The sequence below is a fragment of the Lathyrus oleraceus genome, chromosome 7, assembly GCF_024323335.1.
Source record: "Lathyrus oleraceus cultivar Zhongwan6 chromosome 7, CAAS_Psat_ZW6_1.0, whole genome shotgun sequence".
In the NCBI taxonomy this organism is placed as follows: Eukaryota; Viridiplantae; Streptophyta; class Magnoliopsida; order Fabales; family Fabaceae; genus Lathyrus; species Lathyrus oleraceus.
Window position 1 is genome coordinate 296,205,841 of NC_066585.1, and position 18,626 is coordinate 296,224,466.

Genomic DNA, 18,626 nt, shown 5'->3' on the forward strand with positions numbered 1-18,626 from the left:
AGTAGAAGCTAATGCTTGGAGTCTAGTGTAGTCGCTTTAGTGGGTCATGCTCTGATAGATGTAACATCGGGAGGGAACATTTTAATATTGTTGTTGATGATTGTTGAACCAGTTTACATGTAGTCTGTTGCATGTTTTGAATGATCGATTTGATCTCTATCCGCTGCGTATTGTGCAAATGTTTTATGTTTTGAGTTAATGAAAGAGCCTGACAGTTATTATGGTGTGAAATGTTGCGTGACACCCTTGGTGCATAATTACTCTGATATATATTTGTTATTGTTGTTTATATTAAATAATTGGGGTATTTTAGAAGGGTGTTACATTAGTGGTATCAGAGCAGGTCGGTCTGTCCGGCCAGTTGTCGTGTCGTTACTGTCTAACAATTGTGTATTGTTACTAATCTAACTTTTAAGTTGTGTTGTATTGATAAGTTGAAATGGCTGGAAGGAATGACGCTGCAATGGCTGCCGCAATGCAAGCAATGGCACAAGCTGTGCAGAACTTGCCAAATGCTGGTGGAGATGCTGGATCACGTAGCTTGGCGACTTTTCAAAGAGAGAATCCGCCGGTGTTTAAAGGGAAGCATGATCCAGATGCAGCCTTGGGATGGTTGAAAGAGATTGAGAGAATCTTCCGTGTTATGGATTGCACTCCAGCTCAGAAGGTTCGGTATGGTACTCACATGCTAGCAGTTGAAGCTGATGACTGGTGGCTAGAGACTCACGAGAGGTTGACCGTGGCAGGTGAAGTCGTTACTTGGGATGTATTCCGTAGGGAATTCATGAGAAAGTATTATCCGGAAGATGTCCGTGGTAAGAAGGAAATTGAGTTCCTTGAGCTGAAGCAAGGAAACATGTCTGTCACTGATTATGCTGCAAAATTTGTGGAGTTGTCCAAATTTTATCCTCATTACACTGGTGCTGGTGCTGAATTTTCAAAGTGCATCAAGTTTGAAAACGGATTGCGCTCTGAAATTAAGAAGGCTGTTGGGTATCAGAAGATACGCATTTTTACTGAACTGGTTGATAGCTGCAGGATATTCGAAGAGGACAATAATGCTCATTACAAGGTTGTCAGTGATCGCAGAGGCAAGCAACATCAAAACCGTGGCAAGCCGTATGATGCTCCAGCTGGAAAAGGGAAGCAAAGAGCTGCTCCGGCTCAGAGAGCTAGTGGGGGAGGTGCTCCTGCTGGTATAGTTTGCTTCAAATGTGGTCAGGCTGGTCATAAGAGTAATGTATGCACTGCTGAAGTAAAGAGGTGTTTTCGCTGTGGTAAGATTGGTCATGCAATAGCTGATTGCAAGCACAAGGAAGTGATTTGTTTTAATTGTGGCGAAGAAGGGCATATTGGAAGTCAGTGTCAGAAGCCAAAGAAATCTCAAACTGGAAAGGTGTTCGCTTTGACCGGAACTCAAACCTCCAGTGAGGACAGACTTATCCGAGGTACGTGTTATATTAATGGCTTTCCTCTTGTAGCTATTATTGACACAGGTGCAACTCATTCCTTTATATCTTTGGATTGTGCTGTGAAACTTAAGTTAGAGATATCTGAGATGTTTGGTAGTATGGTAATTGATACTCCTGCGAAGGGTTCAGTGACTACTACTTCGGTTTGTTTAAATTGTCCTTTGAGTATTTTTGGTAGAGACTTTGGGATGGACCTAGTGTGTCTTCCACTAGTGCAGATTGATGTTATTCTGGGTATGAACTGGTTGGTGTTTAACCGAGTTTCTATCAATTGTTTTGATAAGACGGTGGTCTTTCCTGAGATTGAGGAAGGAAAGAGTTTGTTTCTATCGGCAAGGCAGGTGAATGAGGAAGTAGCTGATGGGGCAGAGTTGTTTATGCTGTTAGCGACTTTGGAGGCTAAAGATAAACTGGTGATTTGTGATCTAGCCGTGGTGTGTGATTTTCCTGATGTGTTTCCGGAAGAGGTGAATGAATTGCCGCCAGAGCGTGAAGTTGAGTTTTCGATTGATTTGGTACCCGGTACTAGGCCGATATCGATGGCTTCGTACCGTATGTCTGCTGTTGAGTTAACTGAATTGAAAAGTCAGTTGGAAGATCTGTTGGATAAGAAATTTATTCGTCCGAGTGTGTCACCGTGGGGTGCACCAGTGTTATTGGTTAAGAAAAAAGAAGGTACTATGAGGTTGTGTGTGGACTACAGGCAACTGAATAAAGTGACGATCAAGAATCGGTATCCTTTGCCGAGGATTGATGATTTGATGGATCAGTTGGTTGGTGCAAGTGTGTTCAGCAAAATAGATTTGAGATCTGGGTATCATCAGATTCGTGTGAAAACCGAGGATATTCAGAAGACTGCTTTCAGAACAAGATATGGACATTATGAGTATTCTGTAATGCCTTTTGGTGTGACTAATGCGCCTGGAGTATTTATGGAGTATATGAATAGGATTTTCCATCCGTACCTAGACAAGTTTGTTGTGGTGTTTATTGATGATATTTTGGTGTATTCAAAGTCTGAAGAAGAGCATGCTGAACATTTGAGAGTGGTTTTGGAAATTCTACGAGAAAAGAAGTTATTTGCTAAACTATCCAAGTGTGAATTTTGGTTAGAAGAGGTTAGCTTTCTTGGTCATGTGATTTCAAGAGGTGGTGTTGCTGTTGATCCCTCTAAGATAGAAGCGGTATCTAAGTGGGAAGCTCCGAAGTCTGTTGCTGAGATTCGAAGTTTCCTTGGTTTGGCTGGTTATTATAGGAAGTTCATCGAGGGATTTTCTAAGTTGGCTTTACCGTTGACGATGTTGACTAGGAAGGGGCAAGCGTTTGTTTGGGACTCAAAATGTGAAGAAGGTTTTCAAGAGTTAAAAAGAAGGTTAACTACTGCTCCTATTCTGATATTACCGAGTTCGTCAGAATCGTTTGAAGTTTACTGTGATGCTTCATTGTTGGGTTTGGGTGGCGTGTTGATGCAGAATAAGCAGGTTATAGCTTATGCTTCAAGACAGCTGAGAGTTCATGAAAGGAACTATCCGACGCACGATTTAGAGTTGGCAGCTGTGGTATTTGTTCTGAAGTTATGGAGGCATTACTTGTACGGGTCAAGATTTGAGGTTTTCAGTGACCATAAAAGTTTAAAGTATTTATTTGATCAGAAAGAGCTGAATATGAGACAGAGAAGATGGTTAGAGTTTCTGAAGGATTATGACTTTGGTTTGAATTACCATCCGGGTAAAGCAAACGTAGTGGCTGATGCATTGAGTCGGAAATCATTACATATGTCTATGCTAATGGTTAAGGAATTGGATTTAATTAAGCAGTTTAGAGACTTGAGTTTGGTGTGTGAGAGTACTCACAATAGTGTTAAATTGGGAATGTTGAAGTTAACAAGTGGTATTCTGGATGAGATCAGAGAGGGTCAGAAATCCGATGTGCTTTTGGTTGATAAGTTGACTTTAGTGAATCAAGGTCAAGGTGGCGAATTCAGAGTTGATGATAATGGCATTTTGAAATTTGGTAGTCGGGTGTGTATTCCGGATGTTACTGAGCTTAAGAAGAGTATTCTGGAGGAAGGACATCGTAGTGGCTTGAGTATTCATCCTGGAGCTACGAAGATGTATCATGATTTGAAAAAGTTATTTTGGTGGCCGGGAATGAAAAGAGAAATTGCGAGTTTTGTTTATTCCTGTTTGACTTGTCAGAAGTCAAAGATTGAGCATCAGAAGCCGTCTGGGCTAATGCAACCGTTGGCTATTCCAGAGTGGAAGTGGGATAGTATCAGTATGGATTTTGTTTCTGAGTTACCGAGAACAATTAAGAATTTTGAAGCTATTTGGGTGATTGTTGACAGATTGACAAAGTCGGCTCATTTCATTCCGATCAGAATGGACTATCCGTTAGAGAAATTAGCCGAGTTGTATATTGAGAAGGTTGTAAGTTTGCATGGTATTCCGTCGAGTATTGTTTCGGACAGAGATCCTAGATTTACATCGAAGTTCTGGGAAGGTTTGCAGAAGGCTTTGGGAACTAAGCTGAGATTGAGTTCTGCATATCATCCGCAGACTGATGGTCAGACTGAGAGGACGATTCAGTCATTGGAGGATCTTTTGAGAGCTTGTGTTTTGGAGAAGGGAGGTGCTTGGGATTGTTATTTACCTTTGATTGAGTTTACCTACAACAATAGTTTTCATTCGAGCATTGGTATGGCGCCGTTTGAAGCTTTGTATGGTAGGAGATGTCGGACACCTTTATGTTGGTATGAGTCCGGTGAGAGTGCGGTGGTTGGACCGGAGATTGTTCAACAGACTACAGAAAAGATTAAGATGATTCAGGAGAAGATGAGAATTGCTCAGAGTCGTCAGAAGAGTTATCACGACAAGAGGAGGAAGTCACTTGAGTTCCGAGAGGGAGATCACGTGTTTCTTCGTGTTACTCCGATAATTGGTGTTGGTCGAGCTTTGAAGTCGAAGAAGTTGACACCTCGATTTATTGGTCCTTATCAGATTTTGGAGAGGATAGGGGAGGTAGCCTATCGTATCGCTTTACCGCCGTCGCTTGCGAATTTGCATGAGGTTTTTCATGTGTCTCAGTTGAGGAGGTACATCCATGATCCGTCGCATGTAGTCCAAGTAGATGATGTACAGGTGAGAGATAACCTGACTGTTGAAACATCACCTATGAGGATCGAGGATCGAGAGTTGAAGCAGTTGCGGGGTAAAGAGATTGCCTTGGTGAAGGTAGCTTGGGGAGGACCAACAGGTGGCAATGTGACCTGGGAACTGGAGAGTAAGATGAAGGAGTCTTACCCAGAGTTGTTCGCTTGAGGTATGTTTTCGAGGACGAAAACTCTTTTAGTGGGGGAGAGTTGTAACACCCCGCTGAAATAAGGCTAATTATTTAATTTAAATTAATATAATATTTATTAATTTAATTAATTAATTAGAAATATTATTGGATTATTATTATTATTATTGGAAAATATATATATGTTGGAAATAAGGAAAAGAGCCCATTTGGAGTAAAAAAGGTTTTTACGTGAAAAGCAGAGAAACGATCGTGAAAGAGGAAAAGGGCAAAGAGACAGAGCAAGGGCGGAAGGTTGAAGAGAGAAAAGCTTGGAGCTCAAAGATTTGCCGGATTAATCAGGTAAGGGGGGTTTATCGTCGATTAATGGGTATTATGGGATAATATGTAATGGGTAGTGATAAGCCGTTGATTTGACCCTAATTGGGATTATGAATGCTGAAAATGATGCTGGATAAACTGTGTTAAAAACTGAAAATTGAATCCGTAATTGTGTGAGTCGTGTTTTCCCGAACGTATAGCGTTTTACGGAATTGGAATCGGAGGTCCGGAAGTCCTCCAACGGCGGAAAATGCGGAGAACTCTGCATTCTGCCTTGTGTTAGCGCAGGAACTGCTGTTTTGTCTGCGTTAACCGGTTAACCCAGGGCGTTAACCGGTTAACACTGTTATATTTTGTGAAAATGTGTTGTTTTGCCTGCGTTAACCGGTTAACCCAGGGCGTTAACCGGTTAACACTGTTGCGTTTTGCCAGAAAGTGTATTTTTGCCTGCGTTAACCGGTTAACCCAGGACGTTAACCGGTTAACACTGTTGAAAATTGGAAAAATTGATATTTTAATGTTGAAAACATAATTGGTGATTGGCCTATTATCGTTAATTTTGATGAGTAACTTTGTTGAGTTTATGTTATGAAGTGTTGATACAAATATGTTGATAAGTTGTGTTAAAGTTGTTGAAAATACTGAGTTGTAGGCTTGGTGAGCCAAAGTTGATTATAAGTTGGTTATAAGTTGATTATGTTGAAAACCTTGTTGTGTTGCTGTTATTATTATGTTGTTAGAATTGTAAGGTCGTGTATGCCATGTACATTCATATGCATTAAGTCGGAGCTTTGCTCACACCACGTTGGCCTGGATTGGCAAATTTTAAGTTGAAAGTTGAAGGCTTATGCCTTGATGCCCAATAAAATGGCAATGATTTTAAGTTGGGAGTTTTACTCCGAATGGTACCACATGCATGACGAGTCGAGTCTCATTAGAGTTGCATTTTGTTGATGGTTGTATGAATATTTAATTTAATTGAGAAGTGCTGTTTGTGTTGATATTGAGTTGATGTGCCGTTACCGAATGCATGATATGATTTGGGTGATTAACGTGTGAATTTACTTAACATGACATGTTATTGTATAATGCTTTTTATATCGATTGAGGAACTCACCCTTACAACTATTTTTCAGGTAACGAGCAATGAGTTGAGTAGAAGCTAATGCTTGGAGTCTAGTGTAGTCGCTTTAGTGGGTCATGCTCTGATAGATGTAACATCGGGAGGGAACATTTTAATATTGTTGTTGATGATTGTTGAACCAGTTTACATGTAGTCTGTTGCATGTTTTGAATGATCGATTTGATCTCTATCCGCTGCGTATTGTGCAAATGTTTTATGTTTTGAGTTAATGAAAGAGCCTGACAGTTATTATGGTATGAAATGTTGCGTGACACCCTTGGTGCATAATTACTCTGATATATATTTGTTATTGTTGTTTATATTAAATAATTGGGGTATTTTAGAAGGGTGTTACAATGAAGACGAAGACTGCACCAATTTTGTGACACATGGAAAAGCTTGCAACAATTGGACTGCTGTTGATGTTCCTATTATTGTGCATCGATCTAAGTAATTGCTTTTATTTATTTTTGAAAATCCTTCTCCTATGCCTAAGGGAGAAGTGAACATTGTTTGGCATTTCAAATTTGATCATCAATAAAATATAATTCTATTCATCCACATCTATGATGTTTTATTTTTACTTTTTGCTTTATTCTGAAAAATGGTAATCACAAAAAACATAAATAAATAATAATTTGTTCATCTGCATAATATTTGGTCACAATTCACTTCTCTAAAATCAAAATATCAAATCATTATGCAGGTTGGTTTCTAAACCCATTGAATACAATGATCCTACTCCTTCTCCAAATTTTGAATTCCTTGTGTTTGAGGCCGAGGAAGGAAGTGATGAAGAAGTATCTGATGAATTGACTTGTCTACTTGAGCACGAGGAAAAATCCATTCAACCGTTTGAAGAGCAGATTGAGTTAGTCAACTTGGGTTCCAAGGATGATGTGAGGAAGTCAAGATTGGGTCTCAATTGTGTCCTGAAGTGAAGAAAGGGTTGGTTGATCTTCTCCGAGAGTATTCAGATGTGTTTGCTTGGTCCTATCAAGACATGTCTGATTTGGATTCTAATATTGTGGAGCATAGATTGTCGTTGAAGCCAGAATGCCCGCCAGTCAAGAATAAGTTGAGGAGAACTCATCCTGACATGGCAGTGAAGATCAAAGAAGAAGTGCAGAAGCAGATTGACGCCGATTTCTTTGTTACTGCCAAATATCCGCAATGGGTAGACAACATTGTGCATGTTCCGAAGAAGGATGGAAAAGTCCGTATATGCATTGATTATAGATATTTGAATAAAGCCAGTCCTAAAGATGATTTCCCTCTGTCACACATTGATATGCTGGTAGACAATACAACTAAATTCAAAGTCTTTTCGTTTATCGACGGATTTTTCGGATATAATCAGATCAAGATGGCACCTGAGGATATGGAGAACACCGCATTCATTACACCATGGGGAACATTTTGTTATAGAGTGATGCCTTTCGGTCTAAAGAATGCTGGTGCAACTTACGAAAGAGCAATAACTACTCTTTTTCATGATATGATGCATAAAGAGATTGAAGTATACGTTGATGACATGAATTCTAAATCCATTGATGAAGAGGAACATGTTGAGCATTTGTTGAAGCTATTCTAGCATTTGAGGAAGTACAAACTCCTCTTGAATCCCAATAAATGTACTTTTGGTGTTCGTTCTGGTAAGTTGTTGGGCTTTATTGTTAGTGAGAAATGTATTGAAGTTGATCCCGCCAAGGTCAAAGCAATATAAGAGATACCTGCGCCCAAAACTGAGAAGCAAGTTAGAGGTTTTCTCGGCAGCTTGAATTATATCTCAAGATTCATTTCACACATGACTGCCACATGTGCTCCTATATTCAAGCTTCTTCGGAAAGATCAATCTTGTGATTGGACCGAAGGCTGCCAGAAAGCTTTTGACAGTATCAAAGAGTATCTGCTTGAGCCTCCAATTTTGTCTCCGCCTGTTGAAGGAAAACCGTTGATCATGTATTTTACTGTGCTTGAAGAGAGTATGGGTTGTGTTCTTGGTCATCAAGATGAGTCTGGAAAGAAGGAATATGCAATTTACTACCCTAGTAAGAAGTTCACCGATTATAAGACTCGATATTCTATGCTTGAGAAGACTTGTTGCGCATTGGCTTGGGCTGCTAAGCGTCTGCGTCAGTATATGTTAAATCATACTACTTGGTTGATATCCAAAATGGATCCAATCAAGTATATATTTGAGAAGCCTACTTTAACTGGGAGGATCTCCCGCTGGCAGATGTTGTTATCCGAGTACGATATTGAATACCGATCTCAAAAAGCAATTAAGGGTAGCGTCTTGGCTGACCACTTGGCTCACCAACCAATTGAAGATTACCAGTCAGTATATTATGATTTTCCCGATGAATAGATCTTGTACTTGAAAATGAAAGACTGTGATGAACCATTGCTTGAAGAAGGGCTAGAACCTGGTTCCGTTGGGGCATGGTATTTGATGGAGTTGTTAATCAGTATGGTAATGTCATTGGGGAAGTGATTATTACTCCTCAAGGCACACATTTTTCGTTTACAGCTAGATTGACTTTCAAATGTACGAACAATATGGCTGAGTATGAAGCTTGCATTATGGGACTTGAAGAGGCCGTTGATCTCATAATAAAGTACTTAGACGTCTATGGAGATTCAACTTTGGTTGTGAATTAAATCAAAGGTGAATGGGAGATGAATCAACCCGGTTTGATACCATATAGAGACCATGCGAGGAGGACTTCAACTTTCTTTACAAAGGTTGAGTTTCATCATATCCCTCGAGATGAAAACCGGATGGCAGATGCTCTTGCAACGTTGGCTTCAATGATTATGGTGAAGTATTGGAATAAAGTTCCCAACCTGACTATGATGTGTCTTGATAGGCCGACTCATGTGTTTGCTGTTGAAGAAGGTTGATATGAGAAGCCATGGTATTTTGATATTAAATGTTTCCTCCAAAGTTAGATTTACCCACATGGGGCATCTTTGAAAGATAAGAAGACTTTGAGAAGATTAGCTGGCAATTTCTACCTGAATGGCGATGTGCTTTACAAGAGAAACTTCGATATGGTTCTGCTCAGATACGTGGATAGACACGAAGTAGACCTATTGAGGACTGGAGTCCATGAAGGTTCCCTTGGTACTCATTCCAACGGACATGCAATGGAAAAGAAGATGTTGCGAGCAGGTTACTATTGGCTGACAATGGAATCTGGCTGTTACAAGTTTATGAAGAAATGCCACAAGTGTCAAATATATGCAGATAATATTCACGTTCCTCCGAAACTGTTGAACGTCATTTCTTCCCCATGGCCATTCTCCATGCGGGGAATCGATATGATTGGTATGATTGAGCCCAAAGCATCGAATTGATATCGTTTCATTTTGGTGTCTATTGACTACTTCAAAAAGTGGGTTGAAGCGGAATCGTATGCGAATGTAACCAAGCAAGTTATTGTGAGGTTTATCAAGAATCAGATCATATGCCATTATGGTGTGCCAAGTAAGATCATTACTGATAATGGTTCAAACTTGAATAACAATATGGTGGAAGCTCTTTGCAAAGACTTCAAGATTGCACACCATAATTCTTCTCCCTACAGACCTAAGATGAATGGGGTTGTTGAAGCTGCAAACAAGAACATTAAGAAGATCATCCAGAAGATGGTTGTTACGTACAAGGATTGGCATGATATGCTCCAATTTTCCTTGCATGGGTATCGTACATCCATTCATACTACAATAGGGGAAACCCCTTTCTCACTTGTTTATGGCATGGAAGTTATGCTCCTAGTAAAGGTTGAGATCCCATCCTTGCGTGTACTGATGGAAGCCAAGTTGACCGAAGTTGAATGGTGTCAGACCAGATTTGATCAGTTGAATTTAATCAAAGAGAAGAGATTAACTGCCATGTGTCATGGTCAGTTATATTAGCAGAGAATGAAGAAAGCTTTTGATAAGAAGGTTAGACCTTGTGCTCAAGAAGATTCTATCTTTCAAACCAGATTCTAGGGGCAAATGGACTCCTAATTATGCAGGCCCATATGTTGTCAAGAGAGCCTTTTCAGGCGGCGCTTTGATTCTTACAACTATGGATGGTGAAGAGTTCACTCGTCCTGTGAATGCCGATGCAGTCAAGAAACACTTCGCCTAAAAATAAAAGAACAACTCGCTAAGTTGAAAACCTGAAAGGGAGGCTTAGGCAAAAATGAGCGTCTCGGTGGATTGAACCCGAAAGGGCGGTCCAGGAAAAAGTTAGAGACATAAAATAGAAAGAGTTATCTCGATAAATTGAGTACCCCAGCTTGGGGCAATTTATGCAAAAATTAGGTATTTATGGCAAGTAACTGCATCCTACTGATCTTCGGTTTTGAAGACTGGTCTTGAGCACATTGTCAGATTTTGGTTCACTATCTCCAGCAGTCGCCAAAAGCATAGTGGATATCAAGAGTTGGTAGAAGGATTAGTGATCATCATATTCAATGTAGCCATTTTCCATGTAAATTACCATTTTTCAACTTTTGTAAAGATCTCTGGAGTCTTGTCATTTACAGACTACCATTCTATTAAATAAAGTTGAGTATTTATCCAATTGTTTCTACTCTTGTTTAATTCAGCCAAATAGATTTAAATTTTATTATGATCATTTTTGAAATTAAAATTTTAATCAAAATCATTTTTTAAAACATATAAAAGCATTAATTTTAAGCAATCGATTTCATTTAAAAGGAATATCAACGGTGGTTTGAAAGCGGTAAGCCCTAAATGTTGAGCATTATTGGTTCTCCCCAAGCAGTTAGCGTAATCCCTATTTCATCCCCAACAGCGTATCAGCATCCGGTGTTTGTTGATTTCTCCAGCTGAGTTTGTAATTTGTCCTCCTTCGGGTTGTAGGCATTTTATTACAGCGGTTTGCATGGTTTCGACAAAGTTGATAGCAGTTTCCTCAGCAGATCTTCTCCTTTGTTCCCCAGCTAGGGTTGAGCCTTCGAGATGTTTGATCTCTCTCCAGCAGTTGTTTCCCTCCTATGAAGATCGTCTAGGAATTGTATCGATGATTCAAACCAGCGACATTTTGTATCCTTTGTGATTGTTTTGTCAGCATAATCATCATACACACACACACACATACACACACACACACACACACACACACACACACACACACACTCACACACACACACACACACACACACACACACACACACACACACACATATATATATATATATATATATATATATATATATATATATATATATATATATATATATATATATATATATATATATATATATATATATATATATATATATATATATATATATATATATATATATATATATATACATATATATATATATATATACACACTCATATAGCTCCCATTATTGCATTATTTCATTTTGTGATTTTAATCCACTGCTATGATGATACTTTATCCCCATGCAGGTTCGGTGTGTCTGTCCTCCTTCAATTGTAGAGAGTCAGCCCCCTAAGCAGAAAGACTTTAACCTTTTTCCTTTCCCCACTGAGTTATTTCCTCGTGGATGATTATTATTTCAATTTCCTCCCCAGTTGATTGCCTGGATGGGACCACTCCCCTTGAGTTATATCCTCATTGGGTTGAGTCTTTAATTGACCGTTTCTTTTTAGATCTTACCTAGATAGATGTTATTGGTCCTCTAAGAGTCTATTACCCAGTTACTGGTAGTATTCTTCTTAGTTTGCAGTTTGTTACTTTTTGCCCAATACCCAGCAAAGGTAATCCCCTTTTCCCACCAGATTCGTTTTCAAGTTTTCCCAAGAAGTATATCCTTGATATGTTCATCCTAACCGATAACAGATATTTTCTTCCCCCTGCTTTGAGTTTATCCTTGATATGTTCATCCTAACCGATGACAGATATCCTCTTTTTGGTATTCTACCAAGTAAAAAGGTAGTTGTAATCCCTATTTGTTTCTCAGAGAGTTAATGCTTGATATGTTCATCCCAACCGATGACAGGTTTCCTTCTCTTTGCGGTCTTCTGCCCAATATCCGGTAGTTATAAATCCTGCTTGTCTCCCCTTTGCGGATTCTATCCTTGATATGTTCATCCTAACCGATGACAAATATTCTCTTCTTGGTATTCTATCCAGTAACTGATAGATGTAATTCCTATTCCTGCCTTCAGAGTCTATCCTCGATATGATCACTTTAACCAGTGAAAGATATTCTCTCCCTTTGGTCTTTTGCCTAGTAACTGGTAGTTGTAAATCCTATTTTGGCTTTCCCCAATAGTTTTATTCTTACCCAGTAACCGGTAACGAATACGCCTCCTGGATGCCCTCAGCTAGTCATCCTTGATATGTTTACCCTAACCGGTAACAGGTGTCCTCTATGTTAGATTTTGTTATCTCCTTACCCAGTAACCGGTAATGGATAATATACTTCTGCTCCCCCTGTGTTGAAGATCCTTTCTTCCCCAGTCGAATTTGAGTGCGCATTTCCTCAGTGAAATCTCCGTTTTCCTGCTTGGCTCGAGTATTTCAGCTTTGTTCTGATCTACTCGCTTCCCCTGCAGATGTCCTTGTTTCCACGACTGAGTCTTTCCATTGATTTATTTTCATGGAATCCCTCTAGTCCCCCAGCAGTTTTAAGTCGTAGCCTGGCCTACGCACAACCCTTTTTATCCCCCTAGAGTCTCGGTCTCCCCAGTGAGTTTTCCTTATGGAACGCATTATGCTCCTGCGGACTTTCAGTCTCTCCGGATTCTTTTCCTTTGTGGCAACATTTCCCCACAAAGATTTATTTTAACATTCATATCATATGCATCATGAGGTCTCTTAGGGACCAAAATTTGTTTCTATATGTTGTCATTTAAGCCCATTCTGCTGAGTCGATACAAAGATTTTAACCTTCATCTCCTCAGCTAGAATTTCCTTAAATAAGGGCAGCTGTAAGACCCCAATTTTGACCCTAAGATCCCTCATGTTATCTCATCATATGCATTAGCATTGGGATCACACCTTGGCATCCTCCTTACCCCTAACCCATTGGGTTTGCATTGGGAGAGATCACCAAGCATCATGTGATTGTATCATACTCTGTATTTTTTATCATTTTTACTAACCAAAATACCAAAAATATGTCTTTGTATAAACTAACTCTTTTGTAGGAAGGCATGTGCTCACCTTTGATCTATCAAGCTCACATCTAGGGTTTAAGACCCTCAGTGCAAGGAGCTCAATAAATATTAGTTTACTATGTCTCTAAGAATCATATATGAATCCCCATGGTCTTCACATGTTATTTTGATAAAGAATTCATCAAGAGTTTGGAATTGGTTTGCCTTGGAAACCCTAGTTCATCTGGGTATCTTATGTAACTTCTTCAACAAGGTTCTTCACCAATTGATCAAATATTTCAAGGGATACTTCAAATTTCATCATATTATGCATATATGATCTCCCATGAGTCCCAAAAGTCAAGATAATTGCAAGCTAGCAAGTTGGTTGATGGTGGTTGACCAGAGGAATTCATCTGATCAAAACTGGGGTTCCCTAGACCCTATCTCCTACAATTTTTATTATATGAAAATTATTCCAAGAGAAAAGTTACTATAAATGAAATTACAAACAAGTTTCATGTTGAGGTCTAGAGCTATTTTTTCTTGGAAAGTCATTTTTTATAATGAGAGATTATAGGTTATTTTGTCTAAACCCTAATTTGGATGTCAACTTCCCAAGGCCATAACCTTCTCAATTTTTATAAGATGAAAGATTTCCAAGTTGCACAATCCAATTCAAGATGTCTAATTTAACTTTGATGTTTGGAGTAAGAGATAATTCAACTTTTATGAGCATGTGATATGAGGATACATTATAGGTCATTTTGGACCAATGCCATTGAATAAGTGATTTTCCTCAACTTTAAAAATGCATAACTCTTTCATATTAAATCCAAATGAGGTCAAGTTCGTGAACATTTTGAATTACTTTGAGAGAGATACAACTTTTATGAAGGAACATTTTTCATTTGAAGCTCACATAAAAAGTTAGTCAAGGTGGAATAAGTGAACATATGGCTTGACACTTAGATTTTTTTTTGATATGTTTAATTTTCCAAACTTCCACCTCAAAATGAATCATGATACAAGCTTCAAATGAAAACGTGTTCAACATGAAAGTTGTTCCTATTGATCTAACCTTTCCGAAAAGTCCAATTTCATTCATTTTGGACAAGATTTGAATGGGCTGCGCATGGCTTGAACATTGCATCATGATTTGGCTAGATTGAACTTCAAACTTCCATGCATATTTGCCTAGCACTCCAACATGATCTCAGACTTGTTTGTATTCAATTATGGACCAAATGACATGATTTCATGGGCCTGTACACGCCCATGCACCCATGCATCACTCATTGCTATTTTTGATTCCATGTTCAAGTGTGCAAATATCAAATGAACTGCCTATAAATAGAGATCTCTAGCTTCAGAATTGAGGACCCTACGCGCCAACTTTGAATTCACACCTTCAAACCCTTCCATTTTAGAGGACAACCTTGAGAATTTCCATTGGAAATTGAGTTTGAATCTCACTGTTTTGAGATTCAAAACTCCAAGGATCCAAAACCTTTTGATCATTCTAATCTACTCCTTGAAGCATCCTGAGCAAGATCAAGCACAAACAAGAGCAATACCAATCGAATTCAAACCTATATTTAAGGTGTTTTCCAGAAATTTTCATCTCTTCGATTCTCACTCAATTCTCCATAATTCCCTTAGATATTTGGTTGTATGAAGTCCTACCAATGTAGGCAACTAGATTGAGTTGCTTTGAGGTCAAATTGAAGCAACTCAGATCGTGCACCTCAAATTTCAACTCCTTGTATCTCTCAATATAGTTGGAGTTGGGATGAATTGAGGCCAGATTTGAGCTCAGTTCCATTATTACTTTAAAATCATGTCCTTCTTTTTAATTTTGGTGATGGTTGTGACTGAACCAGTCTGGTGAGGCTCACCGGAGAAGGAGACTTGAGCTTTGGCTCCGGTGGTGAGTTGGCAGTCCTCAGAACCATAGGAACCATTTGATTTAATCTAATCTCACGTGTTGGTTTGAATGACCGTTTGTGTGGCGTGCTGACTCAGGCCCATTATGGATTGCACGCTGGCGGCCACTTGATCTGCCACCTCAATTAATGAGGGAGATCAAGTGGTCCACGTTTTTTCTGATTATTTGATTTTCATTTTATTTGTTCTATTTTCATTAATTTAAATTAATTTTAATATTGATCCAAAAAATATGAGAGTTTCACCAATTTTTTAAAAATAAATTCCTCTTTCATTTTCTGAATTAAAATTATTTTTTGGATCATTATTAATATTTTTCATGATTTAATTGATTTTATGAATATTTTTAATTGTTTAAAAATAGTTTTAAGTTTCCAAAAATTATGAAATTTTTTCTCCAAGGTCCTTTGACCTTGTTTGACTTATGATAAATCTCATGGCCATTTCTTTGGTATTTTGATGAGATTTTAGGAATTTGACAAATCATAATTTAATTTAATGCATTATTTAATTCATTTTAATTGTTTAATTGCAAAAATAAACTGTGTTGAGCATTTGATATTGACTTGTTGAGTTTGACTTGTGTTGTTGGGCCTTGGTCAAGGTTGATTTGACTTTGTTGAGTTAAAATCATTGGATTTAGGGGATTGATGAAATGTACATTTCATCTCCCAAAATGAATGAATGATTTTGATTTGGTAAAATTCCTCCTTTGACCAATCTATGTTGATGCCATTTCCCCTCCCTTTTCATATCATTCCCCTTCTCTATTCCTTCATGTCATGGACCTATGATATTTCCATATCCTAAGGCTAGTTGATTGAAAAATCAACATGAGTATGGATGAGATTAGATCCCCCCTTTTGCATATTCTTTTTTAAGTGTGGTATGTTTTAGGAGCATGGTTCATAATACCATGTCTCTAACATGCATTAAAACTAAACTTTCTATTGCCCGACCTCAAATAGTTGTGACTTCTACATAAGTCCAATTACGATTGCTTAACATAACGCTAAGTTGTTGACACAAAAGGCATAACATTCTAGTAAGTGAGATTGTAAGTCTTCCCTCTTTCATGGTATTGTGTGGAAACTTTGCCTTTTTTCCTTCCTTTGGAAGATGTCTTGGTTCAAGGATCCATGCTTGTGATAAGTGGGTTGAGTGTTCTCCAAAGAATGACTTAAACAAAACAAAAACAAAAGCAATACTAAGTTCTAATCAACTAACAACTAACATTTAATTTCAATCCATTTACTTTTATGCACTTTAATTTTAAGTCTTTATTCATTTGCCATTATTCATACCATTCAATTTGTTTACTTTAATGCCAATTTCACTTTGCTCACTTGAGCCATACTTTGTGAATATATTGTGTTTGTATATACTTGTTTGTGTTTGTGGTCTTTTGACCTTAATGTACATAATAAGAACAAAACCCTAAAAAACATTTGTATGGGCTGTTGGATTTGATCGGAGACATTGAACTTAGAATTAGGCAACACTCCCTATGCAAAGGACTTGGCCAATGCTAACTTTCATGAAAATTAAGTGCTTGTGAAGTGAACTTTCATCTGATGCAAGTATTATGATCCCATTTGAGTTCATCTGCAACATATTGAAGCTGTTATTTTGAACCTGTGTCTAATGCCTATTTTTGAAGCCATCTGATACATGGGGAATTATGAAGAAGATCATGGAGTTGCTAAGCTTGGATGTGGCTATTTTTATTTGATTCCTTGCTCTTCATCTTGCTATTTGTGTATTGATATTTCTTGATTCTAAAGTCCAAGGGAAATTTGGGTTTCTATATGACATTCTTGTCTATTGGATTGCAGCCCATTGGTCAGATCCTTTCAACTCCCAACTTTTAAATTTGTGCTTAGGATTAATCTCTTCATCTCCTCCCACTTCTTAAATTTCAAATCTCTGACCCCTTTCAAAAACCTTATTTGTTTGTGATTTCAATCTTTGACCTTATTTCAAATTAGAAACATTGGCCTTATGCCATTGCATTTTTGAACTCCTTTTCTTAAATCAAACTTGTAAATAAATCTAATCATATTGACTTAAAATTTTAAAAGACAAAAAGAACTAACACCCACTCAAACTTTTGGGCTCTTTTGTGCTTCTTTTAAATTAAAATTTTGATTAAAAGCAACTCACTCATTTTGAAATTGATACCACGAACTACGAGGTTTTGATCCCTCATTTTATGTTGGTACGTAGGCACCAGTCCGAAGGTCTTATCAAACATAAAAATATAATTAACGAATTCTTTTCCCATACCCACACTCTATTTATTGCAAACCTCATTTTATACCAAAATACATGTACACACAAAAAGGGCTCCCTAGGAGTACCTAGGACACTTTGGGTACTAACACCTTCCCTCTGTGTAACTAACCCCCTTACCTGTAATCTCTGGTATTTTATTAGTTTTGATTTGAAAACTTCTTATCTTTGGGGTTTTGTTCGTACTTTTCCCTTTTCCTTTGGAAACAATAAAAGCGCGGTGGCGACTTTGGTTTAATCGACGTCTAGCTTATCCATAGCTTGATGGTCATGAATTTACCGCTACAGATCACCATCTTCTACTTTCTCATTTCCTCCATTTGGTGTTGATCACTCCCTTCATCGGCTTCATTGAGAATGTCATGTGAAGATACACCTATATCATGAAAAGACATACCTTTCCTAACATGTTTTGGAAAAGACTCATCAAAACTAACATGGACGAACTCTTCAACAATAAGTAGCCTCTTGTTATAGACCCTATATGCCTTACTAGATTTTGAGTATCCGAGGAAGATACCCTCATTGGCTTTAGCATCGAATTTACCTAGATAGTCCTTTCCATTGTTTAAAATAAAACATTTACATCCAAAGATATGAAGGTGAGAAACATTAGGTTCTCTACCTCTAAGTAATTTCATAGGGGTTTTGTTTAGAATAGGATGTATCAATATCATATTTAAAACATAACACGCCATGCTAATAGCATTGGTTCAGAAGTACTTTTGTAAATTTCCTTCATTAAGAATCATCCTTGCTAACTACTCTAAAACTCGGTTTTTATGCTCTTGAACCCATTTTGTTGTGGAGTTCTAGGAGCTGAGAAGTTATGTTCAATACCATGTTTCTCACAATACTTTACAAAGAGAAGATTTTCAAACTCTCCTCCGTGATCACTTCGAATGGAAAAAAATTCAAATTCATTTTATTTTGGAACAATCTATCAAATTGTTTGAAAGCCGGATATGTCTCATTTTTACTAGACAAAAACATAACCCAACAAAATCTAAATAATCATCAACTATAACAAAGCCATAATAGTTTCCACCTAAGCTTTTGGTCCTTGAAGGACC

At 38.0% G+C, this 18,626-nt stretch overlaps 1 protein-coding gene across 1 annotated transcript; it reads left to right on the forward strand.

The window, feature by feature from the left end:
• Nucleotides 1-439: 439 nt before the first annotated feature.
• On the forward strand, nucleotides 440-1,234 carry LOC127107489 (uncharacterized; the record flags this gene model as incomplete). Its single annotated transcript, XM_051044773.1, has 1 exon — nucleotides 440-1,234. A coding segment is annotated over exon 1 (795 nt), but the record flags the coding sequence as incomplete, so codon positions are not given.
• Nucleotides 1,235-18,626: the final 17,392 nt, after the last annotated feature.